At 34.3% G+C, this 19,248-nt stretch overlaps 1 protein-coding gene across 2 annotated transcripts in view; it reads left to right on the top strand.

The window, feature by feature from the left end:
• Positions 1–12,021, top strand: part of PAWR (pro-apoptotic WT1 regulator) — a 106,536-nt gene extending 94,515 nt beyond the window's left edge. For both annotated transcript variants that reach the window (XM_079715004.1, XM_079715003.1), the window contains 3 exons: positions 7,420–7,567; positions 9,176–9,280; positions 11,471–12,021. In XM_079715004.1, coding sequence (XP_079571130.1) covers positions 7,420–7,567; positions 9,176–9,280; positions 11,471–11,557 — 340 coding nt within the window. In that variant the 3' untranslated portion in view covers positions 11,558–12,021. The remainder of the gene's footprint in view (positions 1–7,419; positions 7,568–9,175; positions 9,281–11,470) is intronic.
• The last annotated feature ends 7,227 nt before the right edge of the window (positions 12,022–19,248 follow it).

Genomic DNA, 19,248 nt, shown 5'->3' with positions numbered 1-19,248 from the left:
TTTTCAATCGGGTGGTTTGTTATCGTTGAGTTGTAGAATTCTTCATATATTTTGGATAACAGTTCTTTATCAGATGTGTCTTTTGTAAATATTTTCTCCCAGGCTGGCTTGTCTTCTTGTTCTCTTAACATTGTCTTTCACAGAGCAGAAATTTTTCATTTTAATGAAGTCCAGCTATCAGTTTCTTTCATGGATTGTGCCTTTGGTGTTTTATCTAAGAAGTCATCAGCATATCCAGGGACTTCTACATTTTCTCCTATGTTAGTTATCTTCTAGGAAATTTTGTAGTTTTGCATTTTTCATTTAGGTCCGTGATCCATTTTGAAGTAACTTTTGTGAAGGGTATACGGTCTTTGTCTTATTTTTCATTTTTTGCATGCGGATGTCCAGTTGTTCCGGCATCATTTGTTGAAAAGACTGTTTTGTTCCATTGTATTGCCTTTGCTCCTTTGTCAAAGATCACTTGTGGGTTATTTATGTGAGTCTCTTTCTGCTTCCATTGCTGTTCCATTGCTCTATTTGTCTCTTCTTTCACCAGTATTGCACTGCTTGATTACTGTAGCTTTATAGTAAGTCTTGAAGTTGGGTAGTGTTAGCCCTCCAACATTGTTCATTAATATTGTGTTGGCTATTCTGGATCTTGCCTCTCCATGTAAACTTTAGAATTAGTTTGTCAATAGCCACAAAACAACTTGCTAAGATTTTGATTGGGCTTGCATTGAGCCAGTAGATCAGTGAGAAATCAAAGTTGGGAAGAAGTGACATCTTGCCAATATTGACTCTTCCATCCATTAACGGGGATTATTTCTCTATTTAGTTCTTCTTTGGTATCTTTCATTTGAGTTTTGTTGTTTTCCTCACGTAGATGTTGTACATATTTAGTTAGATTTATACCTAAGTATCTCATTTTGGAGAGAGCTAATGTAAATGTATTGTGTTTTTTTTTTTTTTTTTTTTTTTTTTTTTTTTTTTGCGGTACGCGGGCCTCTCACTGTTGTGGCCTCTCCCGTTGCAGAGCACAGGCTCCGGACGCGCAGGCTCAGCGGCCATGGCTCACGGGCCCAGCCGCTCCGCGGCATGTGGGATCTTCCCGGACCGGGGCACGAACCCGTGTCCCCTGCCTCGGCAGGCGGACTCTCAACCACTGCGCCACCAGGGAAGCCCTGTATTGTGTTTTTAATTTCAAATTCCACTTGTTCAATGCTAGCGTGTAGGAAAGGGATTGACTTTTGTATGTTAACCTTGTATCTTGCAACCTTGCTATAATTGCTTATTAGTTCCAGGAATTTTTTGGTGTGGATTCTTTCATATTTTCTCCATAGATGATCTTATCATTTGTGAACAGACAGTTTTATTTCTTCCTTCCCAGACTGTATAACTTTCATTTCCTTTTCTTGTCTTATTGCATTACCTAGGACTTCCAGTAAGATTTTGAAAAGGAATGGTGGTGGGGGGGACATTCTTGCCTTGCTCCTGATCTTAGCAGGAAAGCTTTTGAGTGTCTTACCATTTCATATGATGTAGGTTTTTTGTAGGTATTCTTTATCAGGTCAAGGAAGTTCCCATCTGTGCTTAGTTTGTCCAGTTTTTATCATGAATAGATGTTACATTTTATCAAATACTTTTTCTGAATTTGTGTGTGATCCTGTGATTTTCTTTAGCCTGTTACTGTGATAGATTACATTAATTGATTTTTTTTAAACTGTTGAACCAGCCTTGAATAAATCCCACTTGATTTTGGTGTATAATTCCTTTTATACATTCTCGAATTTGATTGCAAATATTTTGATGAGGATTTTTGCATCAGTGTTCATGAGACATCTTAGTGTTTAGTTTTCTTTTCTTGCAGTATCTTTGGTTTTGGTATTAGGGTAATGCTGGCCTCATAAAATGAGTTAGGAAATGTTCCCTCTGCTTTTATCTTCTGGAAGAGATTTTAGAGTATGTGTATAATTTCTTCCTTAAATGTTTGGTGGGATTCATTAGGAAATCCATCAGAGCCTCATGCTTTCTTTCTGTCTTGCAAGGTTATTAATTACTGATTCAATTTCTTTAATACATACAGGCCTATTCAGATTGTTTGTTTCTTCTTGTGTGAGTTTTGGCAGATTGTATTTTTCAAGGAATTGATCTGTTTCATCTAGGTTATCAAATTTGTGGTCAGAGTTGTTCACAGTATTCCTTTATTATCATTTTAATGTCCATGGTATCTTTAGTGGTAGTCCCTCTTTCATTTCTGATGTTAGTCATCTGTGTCCTCTCTTTTTCTTAGTTAGCTTGGCTAGAGGCCTATTGCTTATATTGATATTTTCAAAGAAATAACTTTTGGTTTCATTGATTATTCTGTGTTGGTTTCCTGTTTTCAATTTCATTGATTTCTGCTCTGGTTCTTGCTATTCTTTTATTCTGCTTACTTTGGATTTAATTTGCTCTTTCTTTTCTAGTTTCCTAAGGTAGAAGCTTAGATTATTCATTTTAGATCTATCTTCTTTTCTAATATATGCATTCATTGCTATAAATTTCCCTCTAAGCACTGCTTTTACTGCATTCCACAAGTTATAAGTTGTGGGTTCGTTTTCATTTTGTTCAAAATATTTTAAAATTTCTCTTGAGATTTCTTCTTTGACCTATGTGTTATTTAGAAGTGCAGTGTTTAATCTGCATGTTATTTTGGGGCTTTCCAGTTATCTTTCTGTTACTGGTCCTAGTCTAATTTTGTTGTGATCTAAGAGCAGACATTATATGATTTCTATTCTTTTAAATTTGTGAAAGTGTGTTTCATGGCTCAGAATATGATTTATCTTGGTTAGTATACCATGCAAGCTAGAGAAGAATGTGTATTCTGCTCTACCTGTGTTATTTTTATGTTAGTCATTTGTAACCCAAAATGTGTAAGAATTGAAGAAGGATTTATTTACCTTTAAAATCATGTGTTAAATTTAATCAGGCATATTTTTGTTCCATAAGTAAAATAATTAAAAAGTAAATATATAATAGTTAAATCAAAATAAAACAAATAAAAACTAAAAATCTTTTTTATTCTTTTCAATTTCTGCTTTTGTTAGTATTATCTAAATCTAGGAAGTAAAATTTTTTTTTTTTTTTTTTTTGCAGTACGCGGGCCTCTCACTGTTGTGGCTTCTCCCGTTGCGGAGCACAGGCTCCGGACACGCAGGCTCAGCGGCCATGGCTCGTGGGCCTAGCCACTCCGCGACATGTGGGATCTTCTCGGACCGGGGCACGAACCCGTGTCCCCTGCATTGGCAGGTGGACTCAACCACTGCGCCACCAGGGAAGCCCTAAAATTTATATTCTTTATTTTCAGTCTTAATTTACTTATGATAAAGGAAGCTTTCCTAGATTTTTTTTTAATAAAAGATACATCTTTTCTGAATGTGACAGTAATACTAAACCAAATGATGATGATGGAAGTAATTTCAAAGAGGTACAGACCAAAAGAGTTTGTACTAGTTTTGTTGGGAAGTATCCTCCCGCCTATATTGAGTTCAATTTTTAGCCATTATTGATGGGAAGTGCTAAAACCGCAGTGGGTTATTTGCAGTGATGTACTGGCTGCTAAAACAATAAAACCATCAAAATTTAAGTGGCATTTACATGCATGACATAATTATATTCATAACCACAAATGCCTTATTTGAAAGAACTATTACAGTTAAGAAGCTGACAGAAGCAGATCTTCAGGATTTCATATGTATTCAGGATTTCATTAGTATTTTGTGAGTTTCTTTTACAGTCTGACCTCAGGTTGCTAACATTAAAAAACTACACACAAATGACAAGACAAAGATGTTTGCTGGAAGGTGTTGGTTGAATCTGTAGCAAAGAAGGTAGTTCATGTAATACTTCCCAGCAACACCCATAGCTTGGTATATTTAGGGACAGTTTAGTCATACAGAAGACCAACTCTTAGACAAATCAGGATAGCAAAGGAATTTTTGTTACAATATGATCAACACATTGATTTTGCTCACATGACAGTAATGTGAAGGAAGAATTTATTTTTCAGCTTCCTTGCTGACAAACACAGCTTGTGTGAAGTATTTAAAACTTGGAAGAGTTAACAAGTCAACAAATGTAGTTTGGTGTTTTGCTTTGCTTTGCAGGAGTATGTTCTGATTATTATATAAACAGTGACAGGGAAAAAATGTTGAAACTTGTGCCAGAATGTAAATCAATGTCCTGCTTGTTTCATTGAGAAAGTTTTGTTATGTCGGCTGAACTAAATAGTGTAATTGGTATATCAACTAAATTAACAGTTCACTAAAAGTGTGAATTACTTAAACACTAGTACATTAAATTTGAGGTTTTAAAAAAACTAAATGATAGTTTGGAAGCTGAGCCAATCAGCTGTTACCATATGCTGAGGTATACAATAATTTTTAAAGGGAAATTTTCAGGCGAAGTATTTGACCTTTGGCATGAACACTTCATGTTTTTACAAGATAAAAAATCAGGTTTTGTAAATCAACTATACTTCAATTTTTAAAAAAAAGAAACTAGTTTGGTCCCCAGCTTTTAAAATATGTGAATTAAGTTTATTTGTCTGATAGCATCATTCTTTTTTAAAAAATGATCTTAATTAGCCTTTCGTGCAAGAAAGAAATATCAAATGTTTTCAATGTTACATAAGGTCAAAGGACAATAATGAAAGTTAGAAATTTGGAGGAAAAGATTCTTCAAATTGTTATGATGGGTTCCACAATTTATCAGTAAGTAGGTGATGATTTTAGTATTGCACTGTTGCAAAATGTTATAATCATATACCTTACAAATTTGATAAGACACTTTGAATTTTATTTTCCATCAAAAGAAAACCCATGCATAGGAAATTAATAGATCAAGAATCTATTATTTTTCATCAAAAGTTATTTTAGGGCCTCCCTGGTGGCGCAGTGGTTGAGAGTCCGCCTGCCGATGCAGGGGATACGGGTTCGTGCCCCGGTCTGGGAGGATCCCATATGCCGCGGAGCGGCTGGGCCCGTGAGCCATGGCTGCTGAGCCTGCGCATCCGGAGCCTGTGCCCCGCAACGGGAGAGGCCACAACAGTGAGAGGCCCGCGTACCACAAAAAAAAAAAAAAAAAAAAAAAAAAAAAAAAAAAGTTATTTTAGATTTAACTATACTTTTGATGGATAAATTATTGGAACTGGCTACCAATAAAGAATTGAGGACAAATTTTGAAAAGTGTCATTTTCTGCATATTGGGTAAAAGTTAAAACCGAATATCCTGAGCTTGCTAAAATCTCTTCCCCTGTTCTGGTCAATATACATCTGTGAAACTAATTTCTCTGTTGTGAGTGCTACTAAAACAAATCATAGAGGTAGTTTAGATATACCTTACCCCTTGTGATCAGCATTGTCATCAGTCCAACCTAGATTAGGTAGATTAGCAAGAATGATGCCAGCCTCCAAAAGAGCCCCCAGGAAGCTCTACCTCCTGGTATTTTCACCTTGTGTAATCCCCTTCCACATTCAACCTGGGGTTGATGTGATAGTATGTCACTTCTGAGTTTAGGTCATAAAAGAGACTGCAGTGTCTGTCTTGGTTGTTGTGTCGCTTTCTCTCTGGAAGCCAACTGCTTTGTCGTGAACAGCCCGGTAGAGAGGCCCTCATACTGAGGAATTGAGGCTTTTGACCAACAGCCAGTGAGAAACTGATGAGGCCTTTTACCATCAGCTCTGTGAGTGAGGCAAATTCTCTAGTCCAGACAAGCCTTCAGATGACTGTAGCCCTAACCAACATCTTGACTAAAACCTCATAAGAGACCCTGAATCATGAACACCCAGCTAATCTGCTTCCAGATTCCTGACCAACAGAGATTGTCAGATAATAACTGTGTTGTTTTAAGCCACTAAGTTTTGGCATATTTTTTTATGCAGTAATAGATAACTAATGCAAAAGCAAGAAGTAAGCTTATTTGTTGTATTAAAAACTTTAAATATTGACATATGCTATTAGTTCAGAATATGTGAATTGGTATTTAATATGAAGAATGGCTATTTCAGTGATAACTTTTGGTTAAATAAGAATTATGAAATGACAAAAGTTGCTAGTGCGATAGCTGTTTTCTATAATTGCCTATATGCATACTTCCAATGAAAATTATGCAGTTTTATGTAATTCTTTTCTTTTTTGTTTATCCTATTTTTGAAATATAATTTTATGGGTCTGAATCTAATAAAACATTTAGGCTTGTATTTTGTATGGCCTTTTTAACTTTTATTTTTCCAGTTAATTTTTGTTTGGTCTTACAAAAGTATTGGTCCATGGGGACTTCCCTGGTGGCACAGTGGTTAAGAATCCACCTGCTAATGCAGGGGACACGGGTTTGAGCCTTGGTCTGGGAAGATCCCACATGCCGCAGAACAACTATTGTGTGCCAAAACTACTGAGCCTGTGCTCTAGAGCCCACGAGCCACAACTGCTGAGCTCGCATGCTGCAGTTACTGAAGCCTGTGTGCCTAGAGCCTGTGCTCCGCCACAAGAGAAGCCAGCTCAGTGAGAAGCCCGTGCACCACAATGAAGAGTAGCCCCTGCTCGACGCAACTAGAGAAAGCCTGTGTGCAGCAGTGAAGACCCAACACGGCCAAAAAAAAAAAAAGTGTTGGTCCATGATGTAATGGAATTTAAAAATAAAAGGAGAAGAGAAAGTGGTTCTTCACTACAGATAGGCTACATTAGGTCCCCTGTCATAGTTCTCAGAGTACCTTACACTTACCTTATTGTGATGGTTGTCTTGCTTTATTGTCATTGGTTATATTCCTGTTACACTGAAAGCTCTATGAAAGTCAGAGTCCGTGTTTGCACGTCTGTGTTTCCTGTTCCATTTCAGTACTCATAACAGTGTCTGGTACTTAGCAGCTACTCAGTAGATACTGGTCAAAAGAATTAATTAAAAAAAATTTTTTTTATTGTGTTGAAATAATGATTAACTTCCATAATTATAAATAAGTTGGCTATTATAACCATGTGTCCTCAGGGGAATGAAAATTGTTTAGGGTGAATAGAAAATACTCTTGGCACTCTTCTTGCTGAATATTAGGTATCTTTAAAATTTTGGGGGGCTTCCCTGGTGGCGCAGTGGTTATCTGCCTGCTAATGCAGGGGACACGGGTTCGAGCCCTGGTCTGGGAGGATCCCACATGCCGCGGAGCAACTAGACCCGTGAGCCACAACTACTGAGCCTGCGCGTCTGGAGCCTGTGCTCCGCAACAAGAGAGACCGCGATAGTGAGAGACCCGCGCACTGCGATGAAGAGTGGCCCTCGCTTGCCACAACTAGAGAAAGCCCTCGCACAGAAACGAAGACCCAACACAGCAAAAATAAATTAATTAATAAATTCCTACCCCCAACATCTAAAAAAAAAAAAAAAATTTTGTATCTTTTTTATTTCCATAGCACAACCACTGCCTCTGAAGAAGATGTCTCAAGTAGATTTCCCCGAACAGATAGAAGTGGGTTCAGCAGGTATAACAGGGATGCAAATGCTTCAGGTAATTTGGTCTCAAGTAGCACATTGGAAAAGAAAATTGAAGATCTTGAAAAGGTATGAATTACAAATTATTTAAGGTTTATGAAATTAATATACCATTAGAATGCCTTTTTCACTTTCATAGCAGCAGAGAGAAAAATTGAAATGTGTAAGGAAGAGACAGTGTCAAAAAAGGGAAAAGAATGAGGGGCACTAATGGAAGATACCATTAGTGTTCATCGGTACTTCCATGTGTAGTCAAATAAACGCTTTGAATCACTCTTAATTATATATTTTCTAGATGCATAGTGGCTAAGCATTTTCTGATTTCCTTAATACTTTTCTATCCAGTTCTGTTGATGTTAAAACTTTTAGAAATGGAGCCAGCTCTTGAATTGGTTAATATTTAATGGATACTCTCATTTTGCCAAGTGTTATCTTTAATATATTGAAAACAGTCTTTGCCTTTGAAATGGTTAGAAGTCTCTGCTAGCAGTATGTACTACTGTGTGTTTATTATATTATCTGTACAGGTTGTAGACTTTCTTCTGGGTTGTGAGTTAGAGCCTAGAGCCACTGTGGTGTTTGAAACAATTTTAAGGATAAACCTGTTTAGGAGTATCTTTGAGAACATCTCAAATGAATATTGGCGTTAATTTATTAACCATGGGGTCTCAACTTTGTTCTGTAAACATTCAATCCCTAAAATTGATAACGGTGCTGAATTACTTTCTGATTGTTGAAAGTGTGTTTTATTTTGCTGAACTGAAACTATTCCTTGTGATATAAAAATTGTTTTAAGTAGAGATTGAATTTTAAAAATTGTTTCTTTTTATAATATTATGATTATTTTTAGTTCACATTTGAACTTTAACCCTAGTTTCTGTGAGTTTAAATTAAAAACTTTAAGGAGTACCTAGTATAATAGTTTTCAAGGGGGTTCTTCAGAAGGGCTTTTAAAGTTCCACAAGAGTTTGGATTGAGTTCCTAGTAGTTGGCAGCAGCTGATTAATGAGGCAGGCTGGCTGCTTTCCTCTGAGGGTGAGTAAGAAAGAAGCCAAATTCTATGTGAGACCTTTTCAGTTCTGCTTCACTTTTGCCCCCAAGGTGGCTGACCCAGCGTAAAGTCCTGGCTTCTGAATAAGATTTCTTTGGAAAAGGTGTTGCATTGTTTAAAGAAAAAAAAAGTTTAAAAACCAGTAATCGTTTTCAGTTCCTTCATTTTATCCATTGTCAGTTAACTGGCCGAGCCAGAAGTAAAATGGAGGATCATTATTTTTCTGTTAAGAGTTTTCCATAGAGCCATCTCCTTTTCTTAAACTTTGTATTTTTTATTAAAATTTTGAATTTCCTTCAACAGGGTATTAGCCATTAAATGTTAAGATATTTTATTACTAATGGTGGTGATCAACTAAAGAGCTAAAGTCATTGAGTATTGGTATTTGTTAAAAACTTGGGTAAACATAGATTTAATTAGAAGTATATTTTACAACTCCTGTATTCCTCTCATTCTCTGGTTCTTTTCTGGGATGGGGTCCTCCTTCTCTTACCAAGTGACTTAAGAAATTCATTGGAAATCTTCATGTATCTAAGGTACTTCACCAGACTTAGCAGATGTATGCTATTTAAGATTATAAACAACTTGTTACTTCCCAATTAATACTTTGTAATTATATCTACCAGGAAGTGGTAAGAGAAAGGCAAGAAAACTTAAGACTTGTGAGACTAATGCAAGATAAAGAGGAAATGATTGGAAAACTCAAAGAAGAAATTGATTTGTTAAATCGAGTGAGTATTCACATATTTCAGTTTAATGGTTTCCTTTTTTTCTGTCAACTGGATGAAAATACATAAATATGAAGAAATTATTTAATTTTATTAAATAGTAATATGAACTAAATAGTTCATTCTTTTGTTAATGTGATAGTAATTTGTGGTAGCCAGAACCATCATTTCATTCTATAAACTGATTTCCTCTGGCCAGTTACCAGTCAGTTGTATTTACTTAACATTGTTCTTTTGGGGATGGACCAATGAATGGATTTGTTCTGTGTTTTGTTAGAGTCTGGAGGTAAGAGGCAGCTTGGTCAGTGCCACACATAAAATGGTACTGGTACAGAGTTGCCCCAATGAAGAACTAAAATTGCTACTGTCTTGCCATAAGAAACTCCATATGTCCTTGTCTTTGTGGTATTTTCACCACTTTTTTTCCTCCAGTTATACATATGCATCCCCAGCTTTAGGTTTAGCCTAAACCTAAGGTCTCTCTCTCTTTTTTTTTTCTTTCTCTTTCAGCCCTAGAATTTACTCCCTGCTTAAGAAGCAGGTATTAATGCTAGCCCATACTTAGGTAATGGTAATGAGGAGAGATTTCATAGTTTCCCTTTTTCGAAGGCTTTACATAAGATGGAGGAAAGAAATAAATTTGCTTCAGGGAGAAATGGAACAAATTCCTAATCCAATCTTAACTCTAATTCTAAAAGAAGAGAAATTAGAAAGCTTCATTATGTGCAGACTCATTCTAATACAGCTCTATAGCATTAACTGCAGGGTTTGGATGAGGACACTGAAACTCAGAGTTTAACTTGCTCAAGGTCATATGTAGTAATCACATAGTTATCTGCTGAGCCAGTATTTGACCCTCAGGTATTCAATAGTTTTAATTCTAAGTAAGCTCTTCCATTCTTATAGACTGCCTTTCATCTTGGTTTGGAACACGGGCATTCCTCTTTTGGTTCTAGAATATGATTTAATAAAATCTGCAAATATTTTTGTGTCTATGATGTATTCGCACTGTCTTAGGCAGTGTGTTCATTAAAAAGAATAATAAAACACCTGCCCTTACAGAGTTTATAATCTAGTAATGATATGTGAATGTATTTTATTATTTAATTCTAAACCTTAGGTAGGTCTCAGTTGTAGTGATTTTAGGAATCCCGCATCTTTATTATTGTTAGTTTCAACAAATTAGTTTCTTAATATCATTCATTTAGTTTGTGAGTAAATACAGGTTTTGTGTTTGTACATTTAAAAATCATTTACCTAATTGTTCAAAGACAGTATACTAAATGTATCAGAATTTTGCTATCCAGTAGTACACTTAGAATTCAAATTGATTTCTCCAAGTTTAGTATTTTGAATTGCAAGGTTAAATCTATAAATGTCTGCTTTTCCAACCATCAGTAAATAGCCTACCTTGACATAGTCTTTCTTCAAACTAAAACTTACAGTGGATTGTCTTTGTATTTACCAACTGGTTGTATATATGGTACTAAGATTAACATGGGGAACATAGAGCTAGAATCAGATAACTTTAAAGCACCTAGTTTAGTGGCTTTCACATTTTTTTAAGCTCGAAACCTTTCCCTTCAACAAAATGTCATAGAGGAGGCCAACGTAAATTGAACCAGATCAACTCTGTGAGCCCCGGGCCTCCTTTTCTGTGTACCTCAGTTCTATCACCTCCCCAAATGCTCCCCCCTGCAACATGCATACTTGTCAAAGATCACCAAGGTGGTAGGGGTACATCTAGAACTTGTACCTGGATCTTTTTGATGCCTAATTTGACACAAGGTTGCAATCCAAGGCCCCAAACCTCATATTGACTGCATATGTATTTAGCCCTCAATTTGGGGGAGGAGGGATTTGTTTTTAACTAAAAACTTATTTATAGTGATTAAAAATTGGAAGATTCACCATAAAGAATTCTGATTTCTGGCTTCTCTTTAAAAACGGAAAGATCTGGCAAGAGCTGGCCTGCATTATCATGATACCAGTGAGGAGTCTAGTAGTGGATGCTGCCTTTAGGTGGGGCATATTCCTTCCAAAGTTGTTTTCAGAACTAGCCCTCGTTTGCAGACTAATTGCTTGTATGAATTATCTTTGAATGTATATTTTTGAAAAAATTTTTAATCACCTGAAGAATACTTTTAAGTGTTTTAAAAACTTACGTATTATTTTCCTTTTTGTTTCCTTAAGGACCTAGATGACATAGAAGATGAAAATGAACAACTAAAGCAGGAGAATAAAACTCTTTTGAAAGTTGTTGGACAGCTAACAAGGTAGAAGATTCAAGGCTCAGTGTGGAAAAATATTTTAAAACTACTGATTGAATGTTATGGGCGCTAGGACAGTATTCCTATGCTGTAATACATTAAACTAACTAAGTATGTATATTTATTTCTAGAAAACAGTGGATGTTTATTTTCAAAATATTTCTTTTTCAGTATCAGTTTCAAAAAGTATCAACCTTTTAGTTCACGAATAAGTAACATCTTTTAGTTATTAAACTGGTAGGTTATGCCTCTTTCGGTTTCGTGTGGTATTCAAATAATATATGGTTTAAAGTCACAACCATCTGAATATATTTCATCTATGGTAGTGCATTTTCTCCCTAAAAGAATATACATAGTCTTTGTTTACATGAATTCAAATACTTTTTAGGGAGTTACCTGCAAATGCCTTATTACTGATGTGTGCGACCTTTTATATGTTGATGATTTACTCATAAAGGTCTTTATCTACTGTCATTTGTTCTCTCAACTTATTCTAAGCAATTTAGAGGAACATAGAGTCACACTCTTTTGTATAACAGTCATCTTTAAAAAGGAAAGCTATTATAAAAAGTCAGTTAATATCATATACTAGTTGGCTAAACACAAAATTTAAGAGAATACTTGAATTATGCTATAGTAAATTAAAATGTACTATTTTGTATTCAAATATTGAAATAAATTTAAAATCACTTTGACTTCAGAAAAACATACAATTGTAATTTTAATGTAAAATTTCTTATGTAGGTACTACTTTTTTTTTTTATTATTCCAAGGTTTATAAGTGAACATGGGGTATTTTAAAAGTTGTTTATTCATCAAGCCTAGAGAGTGTATACAATTTCAATGTAGAAGGAAAAAAAATCCATATTTTTAATTATCATATGCATTAAAATCAAAACCAAAATATTTATCCACATTTAAAACATTTGTACTTACTGTAACAAAACAGTACGTAAACAGAAATAGTACTGAAATACTTTGCTTAATTTCTAATTTGGAGTATAATACTGTGACACAGTTGTTCCCATATGAGAGAATTATTCCCCTACCTCAAATTTAAGGGATTTTCTTCCTAACATTGGATTTTTAAAAACAATTATTTTGAAGAATTATACAAATTTTCTCTTTTATTAAGTAACAATAATGTTTAGAATTATTTTATATTACATTCTCATGTTGAGTAAGAAAACCTCCTTTAAAATACATTAAGAAATATCTGTCAGAAGTTGAATCTCAAACGGTATACTGGTACCCTTTTATCCAATTAATGTACGTAAATGGCTTGAACATAGTAAAAACCCATTTTGGGTACCCTACTGACTCTTTTCCTTTTATGTGCTAAGCCACTTCATTATTCACTGTTAGAAAAATAGGGAAGGTGAGACAATTGGGAAAAAATGCAGAGTAAATGATAAATATCAGTGTTGAACTCCACAACTCTGCGATAACCTAGATCGTGCTCTCTCCCCTCCCCCATGCCCCCAATTCAGAAGCTTCAACCTTGACTAATCATCAGAATCATTTGGGTTGCTTAAAAAGAATTCCTGGGTTATAGCTTCTAGATAGGTTTAGGTTGAGACCCTGGATAGAATTTTTAAAGCTCAACATCTAATGATTCTGATCATAACTTAGATTTGGAAACAGCTACCCTTGCCTCTTTCCTCCTATATCTTACATTGGAAACCCTGAAATTAACATAATTTTAGCTATTAGCATTTTTTCACCGTTTAGTTTATTTAATAGTTAACTTGGTCACTGGAGAAGTTCACATATGTCCATATATATATTTAGCAAGAAGTTCAATGTTAGATTACCAAACTTGATAAAGTTATAGAATTACTGCATAAGGGCATCCTTTTTGGAGAATAGTCCCAGCATGGGAACAGTGATCTGCTGCCCACATGTCAAAGTGGTATGCCAGGCTCAGTCACTATCTTTGGGGGTGAAATCCTCATCTCCCTTTGTTTACCCCTAGGCGTGTGGCAGAAATATTGGTGTTGCCTAGTTTCCCATCCATACTTTGGATGTTGTGAAAATGGTGTTAGTATCCAGGCTTAAAATGTATTAGTGTACTCGTTTTTCAATAAGAGAAGTATTTTGAATTTTCTGTTTAATCCATTTGGAAGTAAAAGAATATTTCATTTCCCCCTTTAAAATTATACCAGGTATTAATGCTTTTAAAGACCAAGCTGTTTTAAAATTTTTCCTTTATTTCAGTTTATCAGGAGCATTTCCAACAATGATCTTTTACATAACGGTACCTAGTGCAAATGTGCAGGAGCCTGACAACTTAGGCAAAGCAGTTCATTTGCAGTCCTCCCTCCTGTCCTTAAAATGTATATTTATATCACATATAGATTTTTACACTGAATATTGAAAAATAAAGTAGGATCTGCTACAGTTTCCCTTTAAATTTTATAATAAGCACTGAGATTTTAAAAAGATTACTTAAATACATGTGCATGACCTTAAAAAACTTGGCTATTGTCAATAAAGTGCTAGTATTTGTGAAATTATTAGTCCCGTTCAGAAATAATATTTCTTATATCTCTTGGGAGTTTGTGGCATAATAAAGCATATCCAAAGTTTGAATGTGTTTATGATATTATTTTCAAAACAGTAAGTTTATCATCTTTAAAATGAACGTGACTCTCCTCCTTGATTTCTGACATGCATTAACTTGGGAATTACTGTAGTAATATCTGTTTCATCTTTCTAGAATTGTTACTAATTTTATTGCACTATAGTTACCTTTAGAGAGGAAGAGGAAGGCTTTAGGGTGTGTATTTCTAAGGAAATTTATTAAATATAGTAGATTAAAATTGTAATACTTGCTCAAGTAGTTTATAACAGAAGGTTAAGTATCAGGAGCAGATACCTGAAACAATGTGTTTTTTTAAATAACTTTCTAGTTGCAGTAGAAAGCAATGTATTCTTAAGGTAAAAAACCTACCTCAGTTACATGTGGTTTCTGTTTTCTGGATTACTCTGGATTTTTATAATTAGAAATTAAAATGCAAGTTTTTGAGTCCACTAATACTTTGTGGAAAATAATGCAAGTCAATGTAGTAGCACGTCTGTATGTTCAACACCAAAAGACGAAATAGGAAGGACCTTGGGTTTGATGATTTGTTTAATCTGATGTCGTACACAGTATTCATATGTATAGTGATAGTTATCTTTCCTCTTTTTTGTAGTTCTTTGATCTTGACTCAGTACCTAGTAAGTTCATGGAATGTTGGCACTTATTTAATAACTATTCATAATATTGTTAATAACCTGTTATAAGATTCAGGCATATATTTTCATCTTATAATACGAAAAACCAAACACACCAGCTTTTCACTGGGGAGAATATATTAAGTGAGAAGGAACTAACATTCAGGAATCAGAACTTTAAAATAACATGTTAAAGTCAGTGGTAAATGTTCTCTTATTTATATCTAAACCATTCCTAATATGTAACAGTAAACTTGACTTCTTTTGCATTGGAACTATGCTCTCATAAATAAAGGACATCCCATTGATTAGGATTGTAACTTGTACGACTTATCTGAGAACTAGTGACACTTTTCTTTTGTTGTTTCAATAAACGGAAAACATAGTACTAATAAGACAAACATTTTGCTCATCAGGTCCATCAACAAAGGCACTTCCCCCCATCCTGTTAGGTTTTCTCATTGATGTATAGAAGTTGGTCGTTTCATTGTCAGTGTAGACTTGAATCATAGTCCAAGAAAACCTGAGCCCACGTTGTTTTTTTAGTTTACTTAGCTAGAATCTCACAGCATATTAAAGTCATATCCCCATCCTGCCCCCCCAAAATAATTATATGTGAGAAAAATGTGGTTGAGGGGGTTATGTTAAATTTTCATACTTATTCTTTCAACAAGTATTTATTAGTCAACTGGGTATACAATTCTAGATATTACAGAAGTTTCCAAAAAATGGACATGGACCAGCCCTTCTATCTAGCATTGTACAATCTGTATAGTGTGTGTCAATGCTATCTTAAGAGTGCTTTATCTTAAGTAGCATTAGCCAGTCTAATCTGAATAGTTCATTCAAAAGTATTCTTTTTATATTTATTATCCAGCCATTGTATTTTAGGTCTGGTTAATAGGTACTGTTTAATTTGCTGCAGCATTTACTGAATGGTGCATGAAAGACCTGATGCATATTGGGAAGTATCTTACCATGTTTCTTTAAGATAATTATGTATTATGAAAAGAACATTTTAAAGGCATTTGTAGCAGTGGTGAAGTAAAAAGAATTCAGTGTATGTCAGATACACCAAACTGTTAATGGTATTCAAATGTAATTTTAAGTTAGTTTTTCTGTATACATTATTGATTACTGGTTTGTTTTTAGGTATTTAAGTCTAATAAACAGTTCACATATTGGCAGTCACTTTGGTAATAATAGAATGTTAGTGATGATCACTTGATGGACATTTATTACATGCCTGTTTTGTTTTGTTTTGTTTCCCCCTCTGGATACGTAATAGATGTATATTACCTTTTTTTGGTGAACTTGTTTCTTGAAAGTTTTGACTATGCTATTCAGGGTTTTTATTATTATGCTTTTCTGCTAAATTTAAGTATCAGATGTCTGCTGTTACCAGTAAAGACCATATGAAAGCTAAAATTACTGTTTTGTTGAAAAATCAGCTAATTCAGGTAATGCAAATTTGTAGAGAAACATCTGGATCATTTATTGATCACATTAGTATTGTGTAGACAGCTTTCATAATTCCCATTGCGTAGGTTTTCACTGGGGTAGTCAACGTGATATAGATTCACTTTTAATATGCTTTGCATGTAAAGTAATAAATACTCAATAAAAAGTAAATTTTTGTTTAATTTTTAACACTGGTTAATTATTTTTTTCCTTCCTGTACTATCGGTGAAACCCTGATCATGAGTTTTATTTTCGGAGTTAAAGGACAAGGTTAATATTCTCATTCTGTGCCTCTTACTGAAACAGTATATGCAGTACTTTAAAATCTTTATTAGTATATTATTGTAGAAGGAATTGTGTTTTAAAAAGCAAAAATATAGTATTGATAAGATCTGAATACCTTCGTGGTGGGGCTTTTTGAGTGAGGAAGTGTACATGTTCAACCTGACTGAAAATTTTAATTGTTTTTGTGTTTTGAAACTGCACAAATAATTTCTTAATCCGAAATTGGCTCTATCATCCACTAAATCTGATGGTGGTCAAAGAATTTCAGGCCCCTCATACTTAGAAAAGATAAGTAGAGGTCTGGGAATGTGAAAATCCAGGCTGTGTGTTTTTAGTAAATGGTTTACATAACCTCTTGCCTAATGTGTCATTCTTCATACACCTGCACAGGCCAATTAGTCTTCTTTACTTCCAGAACTCTAAATCTTCTCAGTAATGTCATACATGTCTAACAAGTGAACAAGCATCTTTCAGTCAGACTGTTTAGATAAGGTCTCAAGTCATTATGTAAGAATGTACTCCATTTGCAAGTTTATTGAAAAAATTTGCAAGGTCTCCTAGTCTGAACTGGAACTGGATCTTTTTATCTTAGACTTCATCAAATCCCTATTTTTTTTTTTTTTTTTTGCTTCTAGATTCACTCTGTGAGTGCACACAATTCTATGAGTAGCTATAAACTACCCATATGATTTTTTAATCTCATGCCTCTAGTTTTCTTTTTTCACCTCTACAAGAGGTTACATTTTACTCCTGGTCAGCTTCTTGGAAAGAATTATGTAGTATTAGGCCTTCATGTTAAAGAGGTAGGGCTGGTTATAATACCCTTTACAAACCTTTTTTTTTTTTTTTTTTTTTAAATGTCTAACCATGTAAGGTTAAAAAGAAAGCAAAACACTTCTCTCTTAATTCTGGACCAAATGCACAATTCAACTCTCACTTTAAAAAAACTGCTCTGACTGAATAAAGATGCTTTTAATAAAGGAGAATGCTACTTGGTGTCAGATAGTTGAGCAGTATGAAAAAAAATTAATATGAGCTAGTTAGGAAAGGTAGATTGGACTTCGACTTTATACTTGTGAAAGAAAAACGAAATAAGGGTTTTGACTACTAGGTATGTTTTTTCATGTTGAAGTATGAAAAATTATTCAGGATAAATTATTGTCTTAATCCATATATGATCAGCAGCTATACCTGCTTAGATATACTACGGGACATTAAATTTACAGTCTGTATTACATTACAGGCTTTTATCCAGGGAAATGTTTGCATTCCTTTGAAATGTAAACTATTTACTGTGGTTAAACAAAGGTAGATGATGTCATCAGTGGACATTTTAGCTTTATGGAAGCAAAGTTTTAGGAAAAATAATAGAAAGGTATCTGATTCCTTTTATTATTCTTGTAGTGCAAAAGTATAAACAAAGCTATCAGTCAAAGGCATAGGAAATTCCATTTGAAGAACCTGCAAATCAGTTTTGGTAAGAATGCATTCATTTGATACAGTGTTAAGAAAAGTAGGAAAATTATTAGCCTTCTGTAGCAGATTGAAAGTTTCATGAATGGATAGTTCAGGATAGTAAACAACATCACTAATCTAAAGTAAAATTATGCCAGTAATTTTCATATTAACTGTATTCTTTATTATTTAAAGTAAATCAGTTAATCAGTGAAAATTGTAATTGGATGAATAAATGTACACTTCAGAATGGTAATTAATGATGATAAGACTAAAAGTACCTCTTGTTTCTTGTAACTCTTTTGAGATCAATATATCTTAAGTTCAGTTAAGCATAGTGACTCAGTTAACAGTATGAACATAACTTAACCTTAATTTCATATAGCGTAAAAACATTCAATAATGAATAATTCAGTAGCCACATATGCCAGGTATTGTGTTAAGTGCTTTAAATATTGTTTTTATTTGATTCCTTAAAACTTATGCAAGGTACAGATTGGGAGGTTAATTTGCCCAAGGTCACAGAGCAATACTTTGTGCCTTTTGCTATGACATACTCACTTTCATGACATAATTATTGTCCTATTAAATATTTTCCCAGTGGTTCTCAAAGTGTGGTCCCCGCACTAGTATCATTGGCTTCACTTAGAAACCTGTTAGAAATACAAATTCGTGGGCCCCACCCAACAATAGAATGAGGCGAGGCCCAACAATCTGTGTTTTAACAAGCCCTTCAAATGATTCTGATGCAGGTCAAAGCTTGCAAATTTGCATTATGCGCTTCTATTTTTAAGCAAAGATCTTGGTCCTTCTTTTGTCTTTGGACATGATATAAGTAATATAACATTAACTTGTAAAAAAAAAAAAAGTGATCTTTTCATTGTTGCTTACATTGCAAAAGATTGTATCAGGAAAAGCCTCAGCATGGATACTGGCAGCTTGACATGACCCCATTAGTTTAGTATTATCTCTGGAACTCAAATGAATTCTTAAGTCCGAGAGTCTTGGAATGAAATCTTTGTTTTTCTGTGTTAAGGTCGATCTCTGTTATTGCCTGAAGGTTTTTGGTAACAGAAATGCATTTTTGTCAAATTTTAAACCTTGATGGGAAGAAATAAATGTATGTTTCATCAGAGTTATAGTTTTGTTTTCATTTTTTTGTATGTATAGACACTGTGGGGTTGTCCATGGGGAGACTGAATTTTCAGTTTACTCTCTGTGCACTCAGAAATTCAATAGCATTTTCTAGCTAATTGACCAGTGAGGATAAAGCCACAAAAT

This window comes from Hyperoodon ampullatus (assembly GCF_949752795.1).
Source record: "Hyperoodon ampullatus genome assembly, chromosome: 11".
NCBI classification, from domain to species: Eukaryota; Metazoa; Chordata; class Mammalia; order Artiodactyla; family Ziphiidae; genus Hyperoodon; species Hyperoodon ampullatus.
The sequence above is the reverse complement of the archived record's forward strand: the minus strand, read 5'-3'. Positions and strand labels throughout refer to the sequence as shown.